This window comes from Somniosus microcephalus, chromosome 18, assembly GCF_052327205.1.
Source record: "Somniosus microcephalus isolate GS21.2 chromosome 18, FLI_Smic_1.0, whole genome shotgun sequence".
Lineage (NCBI taxonomy): Eukaryota > Metazoa > Chordata > Chondrichthyes > Squaliformes > Somniosidae > Somniosus > Somniosus microcephalus.
In genome coordinates, this window is record NC_141004.1 from 46,001,396 (window position 1) to 46,025,216 (window position 23,821).

At 43.5% G+C, this 23,821-nt stretch overlaps 1 protein-coding gene across 5 annotated transcripts in view; it reads right to left on the reverse strand.

Moving 5' to 3' along the window:
- lgr6 (leucine-rich repeat containing G protein-coupled receptor 6) overlaps window positions 1-23,821 on the reverse strand; it is a 263,473-nt gene that overhangs the window by 15,271 nt on the left and 224,381 nt on the right. For all 5 annotated transcript variants that reach the window (XM_086011410.1, XM_086011414.1, XM_086011412.1 and 2 more), the window contains 6 exons: window positions 20,371-20,439; window positions 18,788-18,859; window positions 15,552-15,623; window positions 13,844-13,912; window positions 13,557-13,628; window positions 933-998 (listed from right to left, as the gene is read on the reverse strand). In XM_086011410.1, the coding sequence (XP_085867536.1) occupies window positions 933-998; window positions 13,557-13,628; window positions 13,844-13,912; window positions 15,552-15,623; window positions 18,788-18,859; window positions 20,371-20,439 (420 nt within the window). The remainder of the gene's footprint in view (window positions 1-932; window positions 999-13,556; window positions 13,629-13,843; window positions 13,913-15,551; window positions 15,624-18,787; window positions 18,860-20,370; window positions 20,440-23,821) is intronic.

The window sequence follows — 23,821 nt, forward strand, 5'->3', positions numbered from 1 at the left end:
TTGGCATGAGAAAAGACAAAACATAACGGAAGTGGTTTGTATCAAATGTTAAAGAAGTGGCTTAACGTTAAACAGAAGGTAATCTGCCATTATCTGATTTTTGAAAGTCAGTTTTCCCCTCCAGTTTCCTCCCGAGGGCACCGACTCATGCTGGGCGTTTTGGCTCCATGGGTACCAGCCACCATCCGGTGCCGTGCCCAAGAGGCGGTTCTTTATATGTAAAGCCTGTGATGGTCACCAGGCTATTGGACTATGGGAGGCATCAAAGTCCAGCCTGATCCTGTCCTCATCTGATATCCAACACGCACCCTTTCCAGCCGGGATGACTGGATTATGATCAGGAGTGGCAAAACAGCCTGACTCCCTCTTCTTTAGGCCAGCAGCACCGAGCCCATTACATTACCCTCATTTCTGCCCTGCCTGAGATCAATGGGGGTTGAACCTTCTGGGTCTGCATGGTGCCATTATCTGATATTTATTTTAATCTAGATGAAAGGAAACATAACGTATGATATTTTCTCGGATTATGAGCCACTTAAAATTGTTTAAAACGCGAAAAAACTCCAAATGAAACAGGTGTTGGATCACTGAAGAAATAATTGGTTGGACTGCTTCTTCCTTGGTCCTGCTTAGGCCTTGAGCTGTTTCAGAAGACCAACACTGAGACTAGGCTACTTCTAGACAGTCATTGTCCTTCCATTCTCAGCTGCACCCTGCCACAGGATATGAATAGCCAAGCATTCCTGAGTGCAGAGGAAGGGAAGAAACACTTTTAAAAATGATAAATTGCAAGACAGGTAAAGGTGCGAAAGCAGCTAATTGTGAATAACAGATAAACAGTGCTGCATTGTCAAATACAGCTAATAACAAAGTACGGAGATTTCAGGCGAGAGTATTGCAGGAAATTGTATTCACAGAAAATAAGGACTTACATTTCTTCAAGCTTCTGGCAATTGTGGAAACTTGGTAACACATGAATTTGATTGTATGATAATTCCCTGTAAGCATAAAAAACATTATTGTTTATTTAGTTATGATTTGCAAATGATGCTGAAAGTTTAGGTTCCTGTGAATTTCAAAATTGCGTTGATCTTGGCATGCGTAAAAACTGGCAAAAAAAAGGACTGGCTTTGCAACCAGATGTTTATGTAATTTTTATAGGAGAGAGGGAGAGGTAATTTCCAGGGCCAGAGACTATAACTAGGTGGAATATCTGGTCTAAATTTGCAGGTAGCCACCTATTTAAGATTGCATGGGGACAAATTTGAAATTTGATTGAGATCCCTGAATGACAGGGCTCTCTTGGGGATTAGGTCATAATGGCCAGTCAGTTGGAAGCTTCCATTACAGGCTACGCCACTTAATTCAAAGTTGCATAATTCAAATGATCTGCTAATGTAATATTTAGCACTACATTTCCGTCAATGGAAATGACAATCAGTCAGTTTCTATAATGGGTGGTTGATCCGCAACAGCAGTTTTACACCCAGGCGGCAAGTTAAAAATCTTCCCCAATGAGCACTGGTTAGAGGAGTTACGTCAGAGTGGGGGGGGGGGGGTGCGGAAGTGCTGAGTGGGGTTTCTCAGGGTTCAGTGGCCGCAACCACTACTGTTACTAATTTACATAAACAACCTGGATCCAGAAGCAAAGTGGTCAAATTTACAGATGGTGCCAAAATAGGAGGAGGAGCAGTGGAATCAGAAGAGGCAGTTCAGAAATTCCGGAATGAATTGAAAAAGGCATGGAAGCAGACAGAAAGTTATTGCAAATAAGTGTAAAGTTCAACACATAGGATGGAGAAATATCTCACACACATACTCCATGAATGGTGTTGAAATAGGCAAGGACAACGCTGAAAGAGACCTAGGAGACTTAGTAAAAGTAGTGGAAGCAAATACCCTGGAACTGTTCAAGAAACAGTTGGGGGGGAATTTTTCAGGGGGTCAGCGGGCACATTTGGTGGCTGGTCGGGTGGGAATTTTTTTTTTGACAGCGGGTAGGGAACCGGCTGTCAACCCACCGCCATGCTAGTTTCCCAGATGTCGGGTCTGTCATTGTTGAACAGACCCGACACCAAGCGGCGGGGGAGGCAATTTAGATGATTAAGAGCTTGTTAACAGGCACTTAAAAACTATTTTAAGCTCAACTTTAGATTTTAAGAGTTCACCCATGGGTTCCCCGCTGCTCGGGGATCACGTCAGGTAAGCAGGTCGGGAGTTGTGTCACCATGGGATCATTTCTTAACTTGACAGCTGTAAATGTGCTAGAACAGCTCCCATTTCATAGCTGTTCACTTTCCAAGGTCAGAAGCTGTTGCTTACTGCATTTGGAAGGCAGATTGAGCTTTTTGCAGCTTGCAAGTGTTTAGAGCAAACTCTGTATCCAGTGTCACTTCATTGGAACAACCTCTCTCATCATTGGCAGATCGCTTCTGTCATCTCAACTTCACCTGCCATCTATTCCATCAGCATTGGTGCCCTTGAAACTATCTCACTTTGGTCCTCAGAATCCGACCATGACCAGCCCCAACACCAGCAGCACCAACAACACCAACCTTCTCCGCAATCAACTGATGCTGCACAGGATAGAGGGCATCAGCACCCGACCACATTGCTGCCTGGGACGCCAGGGATGGCTCACCATAGCCAGATTTACTTCACTTGACGCTGTACACCCTGGCTGCCACATGATGCACCAGGTTGACACCACGCCACACCAACACCATAAAGCATCCCTACAATGCCCAAGCCATTTCTTTCACACTCATCACAATTGCAGAGGGTACCGTTATGTCTCACCAGTCACTTCAACTCACTAAGCCACTTCCAAAGGTGCACATAAATCTGTCCAAGAATGCAAAGTGTTGAAAATAAAGATTTCAATGTTTGACAGCACATTAACAGAAACTTCACATGAACATTGGCTAAAATACCCAAGTGCCTACCCTTGTGTATTGTTACTTGGTATGATTGGACTAGGATGAGTGTGAGGGCAGGCTATTGAGATGGGGAAGCGATAATGCAGATAGAGAGGGATGGGTGGAGGTGCAAGGTAAGTTGGTGTGAGTAAGGATGTGCAGGAGTAGGGTAGGGAAGGCAGAGTGATGGGGATGTGATGAGTAGCATAGTAACATTTCGTGATCTACTGAGATCATTGAAAGGTTTGCATCACTGCAACCTGGTCCTCCTAACAACATCCCTGCTTGTGTCCTCCTGTGCAATGTGCAACCAGGCTGCGTTGATCTCCTGGGGAGGTCTCTTCCGCCCATGGGAAGGGAAGAGGACCTCCCTGCATGCTGTGATTCCCTCCATAAGCATATGGAGGGAGTCATGGGAGAGCCTGGGTGCAGCCGTACCCCTCTGTGCAGAGCGTGTCAGTGTTTGCAGCACCTCAATGCTGTAGAACACTGACAGCACAACTGTCAAAATCAATTTGCACATGGTCCTTTTAAGGAAACCGGCTGTTGACGCGTCATCAAGTGACATCATCAGATCCGCTTCCTTCAATTGGCCGGGAAATGCGGTGGGCCATTCATCGTAAAACCACTTGGAGAGAGCGGGCTGGAGGCACCCCGGCCGCACCTAACACACCGAGGTTGGGGAAATTGCGGCCTTGGATGCTACAATAATCTGTTCCAACAAGAACTTTTCCAACCTCTTCTCATAACTGAAATCCCTCATCCCTGGTAACAGCCTGGTGAACCTCCTCCATATCCTTTCTAAGGCCTTTACATCTTTCCTGAAGTGTGGTGCCCAGAATTGTTTCACAATTCCCCATGTGATATAAATCAATCAGTTTCTGCAACAAAAACTAAAAACAAAGTGACAGCTGACAGATTAGTAAAATGAATAGGTGTTTACTGAAAATAATTGGGATTTTAGCTAAAAATTTATGTAAAAGAGAGGCTATTGTTGCCATTTACCATAATGCAGACTATGAAAGGTGTAATGTATATACCTTTAAGGGGGGAACTATCTTTTACAGCTCATGTATACTGTAGTACCAGCAGTGACCACACCTGTATATAGCACTGAGTAGTAATCTGTACAGTCAGTTCCACTGTGAGCCACGTTGAGTAAACACCTGTTGTACCATTTCTCCTGCAGTCTGTGTCTTATTATACACAGACACAACATTGGCAACAAGGCAAGTTTGAACCTACCTGCAACTCTGCATCACCTCCCGGGGATTCGTTCCTGGAGATCAGTGGATTGGAGGTCAAGGCCAGAGACTCGGGCGTCGACCACGGGCAACCGCCCAGTCATCCAGCAGAGACTCGAGAATTGCGGGGGAGGCTGTCGAGAGCCAGGCTTGGCTTTCCAGTCGAGGTGGTCCAGCAAAACGGGCTGGCAACAGGTAGTGCGCAGACCCTTCCCGGACAGCGGCGGGCTAGAGCCCGACCGAGCGGCACAGCAAAGGGCCGAGCAGCATCGACGGGGGAGAGAGAGAGAGGGCAGAGTGCACAGGGTGCAGCCGGTGTTCAGGGGCCGAGCAGCGTCGAAGAGAGGGGGAGAGAGACACGCAGAAACCCGCGAGGCGCCGCCACTGCCACGCGGACCGCCGAGAGCGGCGTTGGCAGCAGCGCATGAGAAGCGCACGAAACCTACAGGGTGCCGCCATTGCCACGAGAACTGCCGGGAGCGGCGTTGGCAGCAGCGGGGGAGGAAGGAAAACGCAGGAGATGCCATTTTAAGCCATTGGGAGACACCATTTTAAACCACACCTAAAATGCCGAAGAGTGGCAGTATCACCGCATTTGACAATGAAGTCGAAGATTGGACTACATATGTCGAACGAATAGCGGTGTACTGCAAGACAAATGAGGTGTCAGATGACAAGAAAGCGTCGGTATTGTTAAATTTAATGGGTGCAAAGACGTATGGTTTATTACGAAATCTAGTAACCCCAACGAAGCCAATGGAAAAGAGTTTTGAAGACATAGTAACGATACTACAGGGACATTTAAACCCCACACCGCTGCTGACAGCAGAAAGATTCCAGTTTCACAAACGGAACCAGCATAAGGATGAAAGCAATGCTGATTATTTAACAGAACTGCGCAAACAGTTTGGAGCGGGACTGGCAGATATCTTAAGGGACAAGTTTGTGTGTGGGCTTCAAAGTGAAGGAACCCAGAAACAGCTTTTATCTGAAAAGGACCTTACGCTGAAAAAGGCTTTCAGCATTGCGGTATCATATGAAGCAGCAGCACGGGGCACTGCAGAGATACAACAGAGACTGCAAGATTATGGCACAAACGAAATGTCATATGGAACAGAGAAGTGCTATCGCTGCGGCAGAACAACACACGACCAGAGTGATTGCTGGTTCAAAGACAAAGTGTGCAGACAGTGTGGAAAAGTAGGACACATAGCACGAGTCTGCAGGTCGGGAAAGAAAACCAGCAATAAGAAACCTACCAAAGGAAAGTACAAGAAGGTACATAAGATGACGGAGAATAGTTCAGACGAACAAAAGAGTGATAACGACTCCGAAAGCAGGGAACTGAGTTGTCTGAAACTACATAATGTGATCACAACGGAGGATCACCGAACCATTTGGGTCACTCTCAAGATAGCAGGAGTCCAGGTAAAGATGGAATTGGACACAGGATCAGCCCTAACAGTCATAAACCGACGGGACTACGAGCGGCTATTCTCACACATACCCTTGAGAGATACAAAAATTATTTTGAAGACGTACACGGGGCAAAAAGTCTACCCCAAAGGAAAAATAAGGGTGACCGTTATATGTAATGGTAAGGAAACACCAAAACTAGACCTGTATGTATTGCAAGATGGTGGACCACCATTACTGGGACGTGAATGGATCCGGAAAATACAACTGGATTGGCATTCCATACAGGCACTGACTGTGGCTGACAAAAAGGATGACGACGTCACACCTGGGCGACTGTCAAAGATCTTAACTGATTCGAAAGAAGTGTTCCAGCAAGGACTCGGAACACTAAAAGGCATTAAAATTGAAGAAAACGCAAGTCCAAAATTTTTTACGGCCAGACCTTATGCGATCCGCCCAGCCGTTGAAGCAGAGCTGGAGAGTCTGGAACGTTCAGGTGTACTGTCCAAGGTAGACTGGAGCGAGTGGGCTACACCCATCGTCCCTGTGATGAAAAATTCGTTGAGCAGCACACCTGGGGAACCAAGGAAGGTTCGCATCTGTGGGGACTTTAAGGTTACAGTGAACCCGATCCTTCACACCGTACAATAACCACTTCCGCGGATTGAAGATATTTTCGCCTCGCTATCTGGAGGGAAATGCTTCACTAAGATTGATCTGGCCCAGGCGTATCTGCAAATGGAGGTAGAAGAAGCATCAAAAAAATACCTCACGATCAACACCCATAAAGGTCTCTACCAATACAACCGGCTGGTATTCGGGGTAGCATCAGCTCCGGCTATTTGGCAGAGGGCAATGGAACAAGTCCTGCAAGGGATCCCAGGGACCCAGTGTTATTTGGACGACATCCTGGTCACGGGCGAAAATGACAGTGATCACCTTGCCAACCTGGAGCAGGTGCTCACTAGATTGCAGGAATATGGGCTCCGAGCTAACCGCCCCAAATGCGAGTTTTTTAGAAAACAGATCTCGTATTGTGGCCACGTTATCGATAAAGAGGGGTTACATAAGTCCCCAGAGAAGATTGAGGCAGTAGTCAAGGCTCCAGCACCGGAAAATGTGTCACAACTGAGGTCGTTCCTCGGGCTGGTAAACTACTACCATAAGTTCTTGCCAAATTTGTCTACAATACTACACCCACTGAACACCCTACTGCAAACTGGGGTGCCATGGAAGTGGAGTGACGAATGTAGACGAGCTTTCCAGAAGAGCAAAACACTAATCACATCGAAAGAGGTATTGGCCTATTACAACCCAGCATTACCAATTCGGTTGGCATGTGATGCGTCACCCTACGGCATTGGAGTGGTGCTGTCGCACAAATTCTCAGACGGCTCAGAGAGGCCAATAGCCTTTGCGTCACGATCACTAACCTCAGCCGAGCGTAACTACGCCCAGATTGACAGGGAGGCCCTCAGCCTAGTGTGGGGAGTGAAAAAGTTTAATCACTATCTGCACGGGCAGAAATTCACCTTGCTGACTGATCACCAGCCTCTTGTCTCCATTTTTAATCCGAAGAAGGGCGTTCCGGTGATGACTGCGCAACGACTACAAAGATGGTCACTTTTTCTAGGGGCGCACCACTATGAGATTGAATATAAGGGCACGAAACAGCATGGAAATGCTGATGGGCTATCATGCCTGCCACTGCCTACTGCGGAGGAAGCACCAGCAGTGGATCCTGTCGAAATATTCCATTCGACTATAGTTGAATACCTACCGGTAACTAACGATTGTATCGAAAAGGAAACCCGAAATGACCCGACACTGTCTCGGGTATATGATTTGACGGTGAAGGGATGGCCAGCACATGGCGACTCACTGTTGCCAGCATTCTCGACAAGGAGAGAACAGCTGTCAGTGTGCCGGGGGACCTTGATGTGTGGATCCCGAGTGGTAATTCCACCTAAGTTAAGGGATAGAGTGCTCAATGAGCTTCATGAGGGTCATCTGGGAGGGGTAAAAATGAAAAGCCTAGCCAGGGCTTATGTGTGGTGGCCGGGAATCGATAAACAAATCGAGGACCTGACCAAGAGCTGCTCAGGATGCCAGAAAGTCCAAAATGCACCACCACAGGCCCCTCTACATCCATGGGAGTGGCCCTCATCTCCATGGCAACGGGTGCATATTGATTTTGCTGGTCCATTCATGGACTCAATGTTTTTAATAGCCGTGGATGCGCACTCGAAATGGCCTGAGGTGATCAAAATGTCCTCCACCACCACGGAGAAAACTATTGCAGTCCTACGGACCATTTTTGCCAGGAATGGCTTGCCAGAACAGATTTGCTCCGACAACGGACCACAGTTTGTGTCCGAAGAGTTCCGGAGGTTCTTGAAAAAGAATGGGGTAAGGCATTACACATCCGCCCCGTATCATCCAGCCACAAATGGATTGGCTGAGAGGTTCGTACAAACCTTTAAGAAGGCAATAAAGGCTATGTACAATGACAACATTCCGCTGCAGCACAAGGTGGACAATTTCCTGTTCGCCTACCGGAATGCGACACATGCAGTCACCAACCAGGCCCCAGCCATGATGTTCTTTAACCGAAGGTTAAGATCTCGCCTGGATTTGCTCAGACCAAACGTACGAAGAGATTTTGAGAGTAAGCAATTCCAGCACATCCATGAGAAGCCAACAAGGAGCTTCAATGTAGGGCAACCAGTCTTGGCCCGCGACTACCGAACAGAAAAATGGCAGCCAGGAACTATATGCACACGGCAAGGCCCACTAATGTACACAGTGGACGTTGGGGAGAGCATCGTGAGACGCCATGCTGACCAGATCCTCGAGTCACAGGAACAGGTCAACCCCATGCCTCGCCCATACGTACCTGGTGATGAACCCGACGTACAGGTCACATCTACCCCAGAAACAGTAGCATCGGAAGCTGATGAACCAACCGACGACAGGGGGCCAGAATCGCCTCCGCACCAAGAGCAAGACACTCGGGAAAGGCGCTATCCAGAAAGGATCAGGAAGCCTCCCCAAAGACTGAATATATAAATAGACTATTTTCAGCTAATGTTGCATGTTAAAAGTGTTAATTGTAATTAGTTTGATATTTAATTGTTAAATGAGTGTTATGGTACTGTTAATCTAAAAGGGGAGGAATTGTAATGTATATACCTTTAAGGGGGGAACTACTTTTTGCAGCTCATGTATACTGTAGTACCGGCAGTGACCACACCTGTATATAGCACTGAGTAGTAATCTGTACAGTCAGTTCCACTATGAGCCACGTTGAGTAAACACCTGTTGTACCGTTTCTCCTGCAGTCTGTGTCTTATTATACACAGACACAACAAAAGGAATATTAGCAATACTATGAAACTGGGCATCACTTGGTTTAATCATCAATCTAGAAAATGCATTGAGTATACTTTTGTTCACTCAATAATTGGGGGATTGGCTTAAAAACATTGTACTTTCATACTGCCTGATTTTTAGCGTTACCAGCCTAATATGCCTGCTCGAAGCTCATCTAGTCCACTGATGCCCACCTCCTGCTCTCTTGACTCCATTCCCACTAAACTGCTGATGACCCAACTTCTGTTCCTGGCTTGCAAGCTGGTTAACATTGTAAATGGTTCCCTCTCATCTGGTCCTGTCCATTTCTCTTTCAAAACTGCCATTATTACCCCCTCTCTCAAAAAAAACAACCTCAACCTCTCTGTCCTTGCAAACTACAATCCATCTCTAACCTCCCTACCCTCTCCAAAGTCCTTGAATGTGTTGTTACCTCCCAAATCCATGCCCACATTTCCCACAATTCAATGTTTAAATCTCTTCAATCAGGTTTCTGTCCCTGCCTCAGCACTAAAAGAGCCATAATTGAAGTCACAAATGATATCTTCAGTGACTGTGACCGTGGTGTACGATCCCTCCTCGGCCTCCTCGACATCTCTGCAGCCTTTGAGATGGTCGACCACATCATCCTCCTCCAGTGCCTCTCCTCCATTGTTCAGCTCATTCCTGTTACTTGATTCCATTCTTACTTATCCAGCTCTAGCCAGAGCATCTCCAGCAATGGCTTCCACCCCCTCACCATTTCCTGCAGATTCTCCAACGGGTCTATCCTTGGACCTCTCCTGTTCCTCATCTACATATGGTTAAGACTGAAGCCATCATCTCTGGCCACCATCACAAACCCTTGCCACTGATTCCAGCCCCTCCTAATATCTCCTTTGGCTCAGTGTTGCTTGTTGTCTGATTACATTTCTGTGAAACGCCTTGGGATGTTTTTCCTCGTTTAAGAAACTATAAAGCCAGTTTTTTTGTTGTAATATTTCTTCACAGTGACAATAATTACTACATGTGGTTATTGATGTAATGCTGTTGCACAATTGACTGCCAGTTGATGTGTGTGGAAAATATCCATTCTGACACTGGCAAAACTAAAGCAGTGTTGCCTTTAGGACACTTTAAGGTATATCATATCATGTGAACTTACCCAACATTTCCCTTTGTCAAAGTACATATCAATGTATTAACAAAAATATGCCAAGTATGGGAGAACTGTTTATTTCCTGCCTCAGGATTTGAAAGAAAATCACTGATATACTAACATAATCTAATCATACAGTCCCCAGTCTGTTAACTGAATGTCAGATATTTCAATCATTTGATTATCTGAGCTTGCTGACCTTTGGCTCTGCATTTTCAAGCAGATGAAAATATTTTCTTGCAGCTGCCTTAATAGCTCAGTTGGCAAGTGCGCTGCCCAGTTTGGAACTGAAGGGACGCAGAACCAGGAGAATTCCAGTTCCATCTAGGCTGATCTCAGGTGGGGCAGCAACAGAGCTTCTGCAATTGGTTGAAGTGTCCCAGGGCTGGGAGGGAGGGAAAAAAATGAAGCAAAAGTTCCTGCTCTTGATCGCTCTCCACCGACCCCTGCTCGAAAGTGTACAGGTGTTGACTCGATAGTAGGATAGCATTGGGCTCACTCATGATACTCCTTCACAGCTGTATAGCCTGTTGATATTCAGGGGTTAAAATTGGGTCACACCCCCTTTGGGGTGCTAACATCGCCAGAGCGCTACTTTTAGCGCCCCGAAAAACTTAGTGCCCGAGATTGAATGGTAGCACCCCAAGCAGGAGGTGGGGCACGACTGGAAGCGCTCCCCCTCCCTCTTGGGGCGCTCCCATTGAATATCGCGGCGCTGCGTGCAGCAGTGCCACGTGCAGCATTGGCACGCAGTGCCGTGGTACTGCAGGCCTCCCTCCCCTGATTAAAGGGGAGGGGCCTAGTGCAGTGTGTACCGGGGCCCTGCTGGACCACCGGGGAGTGGGGTGGCGGCAAAAGAGCCCGGCACTCAAGAGGAGTACCGGGCTGACCGATCGCGGCCGGCGCCCCGCAGGAGGAGGCCAGAGCGGGCAGGTGCTGGCAGGCGGCCCCCCAAAAATGGCCGCCCGCCACCTGCCCTTTAATTTGTGCCTCCCCGGCCGCAAACACGGCACCCTGACTCTGTCAGCCATAGCGTCCAGTGGTAGGTCAAGGGTCGCGAGCTAAGTTTGCAGCCTGGGTGCTGCGCACGGCGATGACGTCATCGCTGGAGGCACAGCGCCACAGGGCACTACCGGCTACCGCCACCGCTAACCACCCACTGAATTTCGCGGGAGGCGTCAGTGGCGCCACGCCCGGGCACTAGGTACTTTGCGCCTCACTGGGGGGGCTAACAGGAGACGCAAAGCAACTGAATTTTTCCCCCTCGGTGTCTAGGCTGCCACATAAGAAATTAGACCAGCTGGTACCCATGGGACCATAACCCAGGATGAGTCACCATCAAGAAAGGAAGCAGAAAATTGGAGAGGGGGTTAAAACAAACAGAAACATTTTTACCATTTATCACTACTGTAATAAGTGCTTCTCCATTAAAATGCACCCTCGCCACCTCAGCTCTACTGAGGTGTGAACACTAGACATGCTACTTGCTTTGAATAAGTGATATATTATGTTTTGACAGCTGGACATCTGACATATTCGCTTGAGCCTGTTCAGTTCAAACAATCAATGGGGCTCTCAGCTATGATGTACATGTTGACATCCCATAGATCAATGCCTAATGCTGCCATGTAAATTTTTAAAACAGTTGAAAGTGTTCATCAGATACTAAGAAAATATTTCAGACGCACAAATAAAATATACTGAGAAAATAAAATCCCAGATAAAGCCGCCTTAAAAATATAAGAAATTGCTTCACACTGTAAAGAAACTCAGCAAGCCTTAAGTGAAGTAACTAGAAAGGTAACTAATGCATTTACTATTAGATAGCCCATGTCTTTCTGTAAAACATTAGTCTAAAATTTAAGGACTCCTCCAGCAACAGATTGGGCAGATTGAGTCCTTTGCCTGTTCACTGAAATAGTGATAAGGATCCATCCTGATATCATCAGCCCAAGGTTTCCCCTTGGAACACGTCCATTCCTACCATTGATGTCAGTGTGTTTGATGTGCCTTCAGATTGATCACAAATCATCTAGTTCATCCCAGCCTATGTTAAGTTTTCATTTTTGATCAAATCTAGGTATGTTGAGGATCGACACTATCTACTAAAATGGAAAGTCATAATATAAAAATGTCCTTTTAATTTTGAGTGGAAAATACCACACGGTTTCCTAAAATTATGTCCTGACATGAACATAAAATTAAATAATGTCTTTTGGAAATGATTACAGCACAGTAATTTAATCAAAGTCTTTAAGTGACATCATAAACCATCAGAGAAAAGTGTGAATTGTTTATACCTGTCACCTTCCTCCGAAGATTAAATTACAGTCTTGAAATTGCTCTAAGGTGCCTTGTCTTTTGTATTGTATTGTACTGTTAATTTTATGAGATAATAGTATTATTCAGTTTTGGATCTGCTGTTATGCTGGTAACAAGTGTCAGTGCCACTGACTTGTGATGATATTCACAGTTAAAATAAATGGGTTAATGCCTGTGTTAACATAACGGATTAAGGGATTTAATATGAAAGCATTAAACCCTGCTATGGTAATCTTCCGACAGTGTAATTTTAAGGCAACCATTGCAAGTTTATCAAGTTGAAATTGCATGGCAGGTATATATTTTCCAAAGGATAACCAATGGGGAGTTCTTTTATACAGAATTTATTCCAGGAGTGAGGTCGGATCTATTAACTCTTGACTGACAAGGTCAGAGTGAGTGGGATTATATCATACTTCACGAGTGAATATTTTATTTAGGCCATAAGTGTATATTTAACATTTTAACAAACCCACGACCTCTACCACTTAGAAGGACAAGGGCAGCAGACGCATGGGAACATCACCACCTACAAGTTCCCCTCCAAGCCACACACCATCCTGACTTGGACCTGTATCGCCGTTCCTTCACTGTCGCTGGGCCAAAATCCTGGAACTCCCTTCCTAACAGCATTGTGGGTGTAGCTACACCATATGGACTGCAGCGGTTCAAGACGGCGGCTCACCACCATCTTCTCAATGGCAATTAGGGATGGGCACTAAATGCAGGCCTAGCCAGCCAGCGACGCCCACATCCCATCAATGAATAATTTTTTAAAAATGTAAACATTTAAGCTTGAAGCATGCTTTAACACCATTCAGCAGGTTTTGTGAGTTGTATTCATCCCTTTCCATAAGTCTATAGTCACCATCCTGAAAATCCTCTCAGTGGGGACGAAGAATAGAATTTATGAGGCCAGCCTGGCTCATAAAGGATATACAGTACTAGGATGAGATTTAAGCTCTATGATTTCTCATCAAGAGCAGAAGCTGTTAAATGTTTCTATAAATCAAATTTCCATCAGCCTATGGAGCTAAGCAGTTCAGTTTCTGCTTTACTTCCACACAGTGAAGAACTACCGGAGAGTTTCACTGAGGATTAATGAAGGAATGCATTTATAACCAGGAACTAAACCATACTCACAGCACTCGTAGATTTGGGAGTTGTTGGCAGAGACCCCTGGGAAGTGAGGTTATTCCAGCTCGAGTCAGAGTCCTGTCCAGAAGCAGAAAATTTATGCCATTATTTGGAGTTAGGCATGCGAGAAGTTCCTCAGTACATGACCTTTATTTTTACTGACAGAACTGACAATGTAATGGATAATTTGTGATGAATGAATGCCATCAAAAGAAAAGAGTAATAATTGCAGCAAAATGGTGCCTGCTGTTCATTCAGAATCTAAGTTTGATGAACATAAATTTGCTACCCACAGTATTTCCAGGCTGGTTGTTCCTTTAAGGTCCGGGAATTCCTTTATTTCAGTTGCTCCATTTAGTGACCTGGAATTGACAGCAAAAATCCATTACTTTCTTCATGCATTACTTAAAAGAAAAAAAAATCTAACATAACATTACAGTTTGCAATTATTACACCATAACATTTAAAATAGATACTATCCCTTTTGTGTGTTTCAATAAATTCATAATTTTCCAAATTTTAATTGCTTTATACAGAATGTACCGTCAATTTAATTCTCACAAAATTATTTCTTATAATTTACATTTTCAATGTTTCCTGTTCAGATTTCTTAATTTTGTTCTCTTGGGCTACATTCTTTTTTCAGGGGCCATCTGCTTTCCCAGGTTTAATGATGAATTTGTACCCCATTTATACTGCACTATATGATGCAGCTCACAGTGTTTCAAATTCATGCCATTTATAGTGTGCTGATTTCAGAAACCAGAAGTAGTGCACACAATCACAAACGTGTCATGCTTGCAACTTTATAGTTCTGGTAACGGACCTTCCCCAGTGTTGGGAGAAGGATTATACATAAGGTAAGGTGCCATCTGCCCTCTCAGGTGGATGTAAAAAATCCCATGGTACTATTCGAAGAAGAGCATGAGAATTCTCCCAGTATTCTGGCCAACATTTATCCCTCAACCAACATAACTAAAACAGATCATTTGGTCATTTATCTCATTGCTGTTTAAGGGACTTTGCTGTGTGCAATTTGACTGCCGCACTCCCCGACATTATAACAGTAACTATACTTCAAAACTACTTCATTGGCTGTAAAGCGCTTTGGGATGTCCTGAGGTCATGTGCTATATAAATGCCAGATTTTCTTTCTTTTTCTTTACAGGCCAACGACGTGAAAATTTCCATTTGCTGTCTTGTTTATATTATAGCACTGCATCTGAAGGCAGAGTGCCCATGGAAGTGACACTAATATAAACTGGCTATAAAAGTATTTAGCAAGCTTGTAGTGCATTTGTTCTTCACTGGTTATTATTCAAATGTCACATCATATATATATCTTGAAATAATTTTGAAAAAAACACCTTGTAAGATCACTGCTTTATAGACTTCACATCAAAATATTTCATAAAGTCCAACCTTCCATCAGCCTGACCAGTTTAAATAACCCAGGGGCTATTGCTGCATGCCAATATGTTTGTGTATAACAGGAACTTTGCAGCTCTTCAATTGCATTTGTAGTCTCTACACCTTTACCAAAATAATGAACATTACAGGCTTGTGTACACTATTACAATTTAGATTTAGGAAGTACCTCAAATGTTTAGAACTTTAAGACCAATTTTTTAAGATCATTCTTTCATGCTTTTCTTGTTTCTGATAAATTCCCTGCCATATATAAAACTGCAGAACTGTTATACTGTGGACTTCTCTGTACCCAGTCACTATATGACTGGCCAGAAGGAGGTACAGTTTAAGTGCACTGAGATAGAGAGTCAATTTTTCCTTCCTCTGAGGTTGTCTTCATACTGCATAGTTCCTCAGTTGAGGCCTGAGAAAACTAAACTCAACATCTAAGGCAAACAGGTTCCAGCAGCAAACACCCCGAGGACTCGGATTCATTACCTTCTGAGTGGGAGTCAAGCATTCAATTGCTAAAGCTACTGGGCCAGTTTTCTGAACTTTTGAAATTGAACACGTGGCTCAGCTCATACTTACAAGGTGTGAAGCTTTGGCAGATACTGAAAGGCTGATTTCCCCACAAACTGGATCGGATTATCATAAAAATGACTAAAAAGGAAGTAAATTGTTTACATAAGTTTTCATACAACATCCATCAGTGTCAAAGCTCACATCTGCTTTGCTGATGTGAACATAGTGTAGTATCAGTTTGAATAACAAAATGTACTAGGGTCGCCTGCAGAATTAACTGAAACCAGCCAGACAATCGGACATGAAACCCATACGTTTTATTGTAACTGTTTGAACAGATGATGGGGGAGAGTTTTCTTTAACTAATACTAACATTTGTGAATAGGTCTAAGAAAGAGACTTTCGATGGCAACAAATAGCTAACTATCTGTTAGCTCTTTCCTGTTACCAGAATGAGGACAAATTCAACTGAAGTCTTGAGTTCTAGGGATAAAATAGTTAAGAGTTAACTAAGAAAGGCATTTGACCCACCTACAACGGCTGAATAGTTTATATGTATTATAGCAATATTTATATTAAGTAACTAACCAAATAGCATTGTCTGGCTCACATAAGGGTATAATTGTTAGGTGTGAAGCCCTGTTTCTGCCAAGAAAAGTAAATAAAAGATATTCCTTTGAAGTGTGTAGTTAAGTCCACATTCCCATTCTTACTATTGCAAATATTAATCTGTTAATTGTTGATCCAGGTACTCGCCTCTCGTGTAAGTGGCAGATTCTAAGGTCCATAAGCAGCTTTAAAGTCACATAATAAACATATTTCCCAACTAAATTAAATTTTGGGACTGCAGTATACTTTTATCTATTTATAGATGTATATCAAAGGCAATGAAAAGAAGGAGGAGTACTTCCTGTCACTAGATATATTTCATACTTTGATGAATCTCTCTGCTCTGGATCAGCTCTCACGCTGCTCTAACTTTGAGACCTCCATCAAAATAATCACAGCCACTCTGGGGCACAGGGGCTCCTGGTCAGCGATGTCAGCAGAGTGACTCTGGAGCCAAATACACTCAAAATATTGGGTCTCCATCGGAGCATAAAATGTGATTTTTTGTTCATATCATTTTCTTATCAATCTTCTCCCCTTTAATTCTTTCCTAAAGGCATCAATTTCTTTATGAGATAAAGTTCCACAGGCACCGATTACCATCTAGTACCGGATAGTTCGGATATGAGCCTTGACAGCGAGTGTTGGCAGGCCATAGTGACCATCACAGTCAAACCGGATCCTGTCCTCACCCAAAGGCTATCCACAATCACTGCTACTGGTCACTAGATCAGTGATCAGCAGTGGAAACCTGGCCAGCTTTTACCTTCCTAACTCAGGTCGATTTGTAGCATCGTTACCAATGATCCAACTGAGAGCAGCTACCTCAGCGCACAGTGGGAACTGAACCTGGGCCTTCCTGAGCTGAGACTCTGGCACAGTTTCCATGGATTGGAGGGTAGCTAATGTAATCCCACTATTCAAAAAAGGTGGTAGAGAGAAAATGGGGAACTATAGACCGGTAAGCCTGACATCGGTAGTGGGGAAAATGCTAGAGTCCATTATAAAAGATGTAATAGCAGAGCACTTGGAAAACAGTGACAGGATCAGACAAAGTCAACATGGATTTACAAAAGGTAAATCGTGCTTGACTAATCTACTGGAATTTTTTGAGGATGTAACTGGTAGAATAGATAAGGGAGAACCAGTGGATGTGGTGTATTTGGACTTTCAGAAGGGTTTCGATAAGGTCCCGCATAAGAGATTGGCATGCAAAGTTAAAGCACATGGGACTGGGGGTAAGGTACTGACTTGGATAGAGAACTGGTTGGCAGACAGGAAGCAAAGAGTTGGAATAAATGGGTCTTTTTCCGAGTGGCAGGCAGTGACTAGTGGGGTACCGCAGGGATTGGTGCTAGGACCCCAGCTATTCACAATATATATTAATGATCTAGACGAGGGAACTAGATGTAATATCTCCAAGTTTGCAGACGACACACAGCTGGGTGGGCGTATGTGCTGTGAGGAGGATGCCGAGAAACTCCAGTATGATTTGGACAGGTTGGGTGATTGGGCAGAAACATGGCAAATGCACTATAATGTGGATAAATGCGAGGTTATCCACTTTGGTGGCAAAACAGGAAGGCAGATTATTATCTGAACGGCAATAGATTGGGAGAAGGGGAAGTGCAACGAGACCTGGGTGTCCTTGTGCACCAGTCGCTGAAGTTAAGCATGCAGGTGCAGCAGGCGGTTAAGAAGGCAAATGGTATGTTGGCTTTCATAGCAAGAGGATTAGAGTACAGGAGCAAGGATGTCTTGCTGCAGTTGTACAGGGCCTTGGTGAGACCACACCTTGAGTTTTGTGTGAAGTTTTGGTCGCCTTATCTGAGGAAGGATGTTCTTGCCATGGAGGGAGTGCAGCAAAGATTCACCAGACTGATATCTGGGATGGCAGGAATGACGTATGAGGAGAGATTGGGCCGATTGGGCTTATATTCGGTGGAGTTTAGAAGAATGAGAGGGGATCTCAGTGAAACTTATAAAATTCTAACAGGGCTAGACAGACTAGATGCAGGAAGGATGTTCCTGATGGGGGAGTCCAGAACCTGGGGTCACAGTCTAAGGATAAGGGGTAAGCCATTTAGGACAGATATGAAGAGGAATTTCTTCACCCAGAAAGTGGTGAACCTGTGGAATTCTCTACCATAGAAGGCAGTTGAGGCCAATTCATTAAATATATTCAAGAAGGAATTGGATATATTTCTTAAGGCTAAAGGGATCAAGGGGTATGGGGAGAAAGCAGGGACAGGGTACTGAATTTGGATGATCAGCCATGATCTCATTAAATGGCGGAGCAGGCTCGAGGGGCCGAATGGCCTACTCCTGCTCCTATCTTCTATGTTTCTTTGTATGGTTTACCTACTCAGTGGATAAACATTCTGAACCATTGAATTTGAAAAAAAAAATGTACAGGTATTTTTATAATTTCACTTCTCCCTTGGGAGTACTTTCTAGGTAGTAAACACTTTACATCCCTTTAATTTATTGTAGTATCGCTAAATATATTTTTTGCCCTTTTGAAATTGATAGACTCCTGTCAGCAACATTAGGGGTATTTGAATTTTGTCCATGAAGAGTAACAATCAAGGTTAAACTTTATTATTTAGCATTGTCAGAAATGTGCTTAACACAGACCCACTGAAACAGAATAAATAACAATGAGTGTCGGAGATGGTAGCAATTAAACGTACATTGTTTGAAGCAGCGGATTTCCAACAAAAGCCTTTTCTGGGATTGCTTTGATATTGTTGTTATGGAAACCCCTATAATATACATCAGAAATGCATCCCATTAGTTAAAACAGTCATGTCAAAGTGAAAGATATTACAACAGCTTCCAATTATTGTTCGCTCTTTAAAAGACACTTCATAATTCTTGACATATCTTTTTATAAGTAACAGTTTTTTCCTCCCAAGAGAGTCCAATTCATTTCTTATAAAGAGAAACTTGGATTTATCACAGAAATCACAAATCACAGAAACCCCACAGTGCAGATGGAGGCCATTTCGGCCCATCGAGCCTGCACCGACACATATCCCACCCGATCCCCGTAACCCCTACACCAACACATATCCCACCCTATCCCCGTAACCCCACGTATTTAATCCCCCTAACCATATAGTGCCTTACCAGATCACTCAAACATGTCTCAAAGCACAGCACACAAAATTAATTACTTTAAGTGAAGTGACTGTGGTTGTTTACAGCAAGACTTCACAAACAGCCGTAACATGAATTATCAATTAATCTCTTTATGATGGTATTGGTTGGAGGAGGAATGTTGGCCAGGGTATCATGAGAACTCCCTACTCTTTGAATCATTCCTTGGGAAATGTAACCACCCTGAACCACCGAAATAGGGAGGCAGGACCTTGTGTAATATCTGATCTCAAGGGATGGCATCTTCAATAGTGCAGAACTCCCTCAGTGCCTGCCTAAAATAGTGGAACTCAATGTCTGGTGCCAGGATTTGAACCCACAACCTTTGACTCAGAAGAAAATTGCTACCAATCTGATATTTGCATTTTTATGTGATATACTTTGTAGCCAAATTTTTAATTTATAGAAGTATACATACTCTGTAGATCACAGCACACGGACTAAGGAGAGTACCTGTCTTCAATGTGTAACAAAATCATAAATCTGTTCTTTATCAACGGATTTACAATTTAGTTATATGTAGACTACTGAGGGAATCTTCCTCCTAGACTATCATACATTTTTTAAATGAGGGAATCTTCCTCCTAGACTATCATACATTTTTTAAATGATCAGTGCAAATCAGGATTGAAAACCATTTTCCCATCACTGGATATTAAATACTGCAATGGTAAGTTGTATAAAGAGCTGAGGGCTGTTTATTGTTGTGACAACAAGTACGAGAAAGATCTTTTGAAATGCTGTCATGTTATAACACAATGATAATGGTTATTTGACAGTCAGTTCCAGGGCTGCAACCTAATTGCCATCACACTGTGTGCGATTAAAGAGTGAATGGTTGAATAATGCCATCTTAACCTCCCCTAAGGTAACAGCCTCCAACTCAGTCAGTGTTCCCTGCTACTTTATATAATGGATGGATATTGTGTATGGAATTTGAACTTGCATGCTTGCGAACCACTTTTTTTTTTAGAAATGTACAAGCCCTCTTGCTGTTTTCAGGAATGTTACACAGACTCAGTGCATGCTCTCTTCTGTGATACAATTATTGATGATTTTTGCAGTGAAATTCCATTTGCAACTTTTTCATTATAATTGATAAAATGATACTCACAGTTCTTGAAGCTTGCTCAGAGTTCTGATAGCTACAGGAAATTCAGCCAGGTCATTATAATTCAAGTCGCTGATAAAGAAAAAAACCCAAAAGGAAACCCTTTATTGATGACATTTCATTAGGTTTCATCATTACATCTTCTGAATATTTTTGAACCGACATATCGGAACAGCTGTGTTGTGTACTTTTGACTACTGTACAGCCAACTCAGTAATTTAGCAGGTCCTGTTAGAACTCACACAGTGTGACAAGATGATAAAGCAGGTAACATACATTGCCTTTAAAATATCTTAAGTCACCTATAAAATCTTGAATGATCTCATTGTCTACATTTAATCAGCAATTATATGGAGTATAAATTTCTGTAAAGACAGACAGACTTGCATTTATATAGCACCTTTCACAACCTCAGGTCATCCCAAATCGCTTTACAGCCAATGAAGCACTTTTGAAGTGTATTCGCTGTTGTAATGTAGGAAACGAGGCAGCCAAATTGTGCACAGCAAGCTCCCACAAACATTATCATTGTGTTATAACATGACAATGACCAGATAATCAGTTTTTGTTATGTTGATTGAGGGATAAATATTGGCGAGGACACCGGGAATAACTCCCCCTGCTCTTCTTTGAAATAGCGCCATGGGATCTTTTATGTCCACCTGAGAGAGCAGACGGGGCCTCGGTTTAATGTCTCATTCGAAAGACGGCACCTCCGACAGTGTAGCACTCCCTCAGCACTGCACTGAAGTGTCAGCCTAGATTTTTGTGCTCAAATCTCTGGAGTGGGACTCAAACCCACAACTTTCTGACTCAGAGGCGAGAGTGTTACCCACTGAGCCACAGCTGACACAATACATTATTTTTAAGATGCAAATTTGGGTTGGTGTTCATTTTTTAAGTCAGCCTGATTGAGAAATAAAGAAAAAGATCATTTAAGCATGTTCCACAATTCTTTACCCAGCGCTTGTATAACTCATGGGTTTCCTTTGCTATGATATCTTTTGACAACAGATTTACGGGTTGAAATTACATGGTGCAGTATTACTAATCCTTTTGTGCAAAATTCCTCCCTCTACTATTTTAACAAAAGCATTAAGACATTTAAAATAAATGGGTTAACATCTTATTTAAAATAGTAGAAAAACAAGCTGTATAAATGCATCATTAATAATATTGGATAGCACAATTTTAACCTGTGTTTATATTTTTACAAAGTCATTATTAAATGTAATTGGGGAATAATAATAGTTATGCACCAAAGTTCTTTATGAATTGAGCTTTGTTAAATTAAATTGAAGAGGTTGGAATTTTAATTTAATCAGTGGTCTGAATCTTTGAATCTACGATTCCCTGTTACCACATACTCATCCAATCTTTTCACATTATAGTGAGCTACAAACCAGCAGTAAGGAATGACCTGTCACAATGAAAAGTTGTCCATCAGCAAGTTATTAATAAATGCTGGCATTAAATAACTCCATAAGCTGCTCAAAGTCTTCTCACATTGGCCCAATGCTATCCAACGGGAAACAACTATTCCAGATTGAACACTTGAATAGTGAAAGCTTGCTTAATCAAGATAATTATAAGTTTCACTCATGTCACTACTAGAGCTAAGTGCACAAAGTCACCTAAATGTTTATGGTATCTGTGAAAAGGTTTGACACTCCTTAGAAAATATGGGGTTTTAAGTAAAACTGAGAAGATGGCTTGATTTCACTAAAACCCTTCAATAGTTTCCATCATGCAACAAAACAATACAATGAATACACTAAATATTTTTAGGGACAAAATCTAACCTTGATGGCTATCTTAATATTTTATTGGAATTAAATCCTAATAAATAAACAGCTAGTTTGCCAAGAAGTAGTGTAGACTTATATTAGATCAAGATTTCTATAAGCTGTAGAAATAAAGTAGCAATTAATAAACTTTTGTTGTGCAACCGTTTACATGTTTTTCTTTATCATTCCCCCTCCCCACTTTTCGCCCCTCCTCTTCTGAAGAGGCTAACTCATGCTAGCTTATCATTCCATGGATTCCCTGCACTCACCAGTTCTTCATCCCAATGACCATTCGTCATGTGCAAGCCTCGACACTGAGCCCCAATATGAATGGGGAGTCGGGGAGCGTGTGGAGAGGCCGATATCAGCCGAAGAACCCAGCAAGGCTGGGGACGTAGAGGCCCCACTGATCTTAACGGTAGGGCCTCATTAGAATATTATTGGGCTGACTTCCACACGGCAGCCAGAGACCCGTGGGGACCGTCCCCGGCAGTCAGAAGGGAGCATCAACTCCAGGCCGCGATCGGTGGGAGGAGGGAAGAGGAGAGGCTGCAGATCAGGGCCGGAGATAAGGGGAGGGAGGGAGGCTGTAGATCGTGGCTGGGGGAGGCCAAAGGCTTCCTCATGAGGCCTCGGGACAAACTCCTGCTTAAAATCAAATCCTGAGTGTCAGTAGGCTATTTGACTAGAGTTCAGTCCTGTTCTCACCCATTATTTGCACATATGAATTTAAATGCAGTGGTCACTGGACTAGGAAATGGAAAAAAAAAGTGAAGGCTCCCAAACAAGAGTTTGAATCAGACAGATCATCTATTACATGGAGAAAAAACAATAGTTGGGAAATCTCTTTAAACATGTCCTGATGTGTAGGCCATGAAACAGCAGTGATAGTTCCACAACTTTGCCTGTAGCATTGCCAACACTTGTGGGTTACTTGTTTATGAGCCCTCCCTGCAGTTTGTGGAAGTTTTCAAATGCATCTCAGACACATCGCATTATTTACTACTCTAATTCACTCTTTCCCAGGACGTCACAGCTGTGGAATTTTCCATGTTTGCTCAACCATTCCTTACTCCTTTTAAAACCAAATCTACGGAGGGGTGGGGGGGGCGAAGATCGCCACCGTGCATTATGTCTACAAATTTTATTTTTACAGAAATTTTCCCCCTTGGTGTAATTAAATCATTACTTCTTGATTTACCACCATTTACTCCTGAAGGTGTACTTCCACAATCTGGTGTTTCTAACAGGTAGCGGTTCTCATCTCTGGAAATCATGGGTGTACAGCCCATGGTTTTCTGTCCATAAATCAATGGACAAAAAAAATTGGGCTGCATGCCTATGATTCCTTGAGTTGTGCTCCTTCAGAGCTTTGCTCTTCATTGGCAATGCCAGATCACAGAATAACCCCATTTATTCTTTTCACCCTTGGTGGCTCCCTGCACTACAGACCTGGACTTTTCCCCCTTTGATGCTCAAAACAATCTTTAAACACAGAGGCCTAGAAATTCGGTATAGCCGCGTTTGGGGCGCTAGCCCTGGCGATGCGCAAAGTTTAGCGCCAGGTGCAATTTAGCGCCACCTAGTGCGATATTGGGTCGCAGCGCCCCTAAAGGTGATTGCAGCGCTAAATCAGGCGCTGCACGCTACTCTTAAGGCAGTAACCC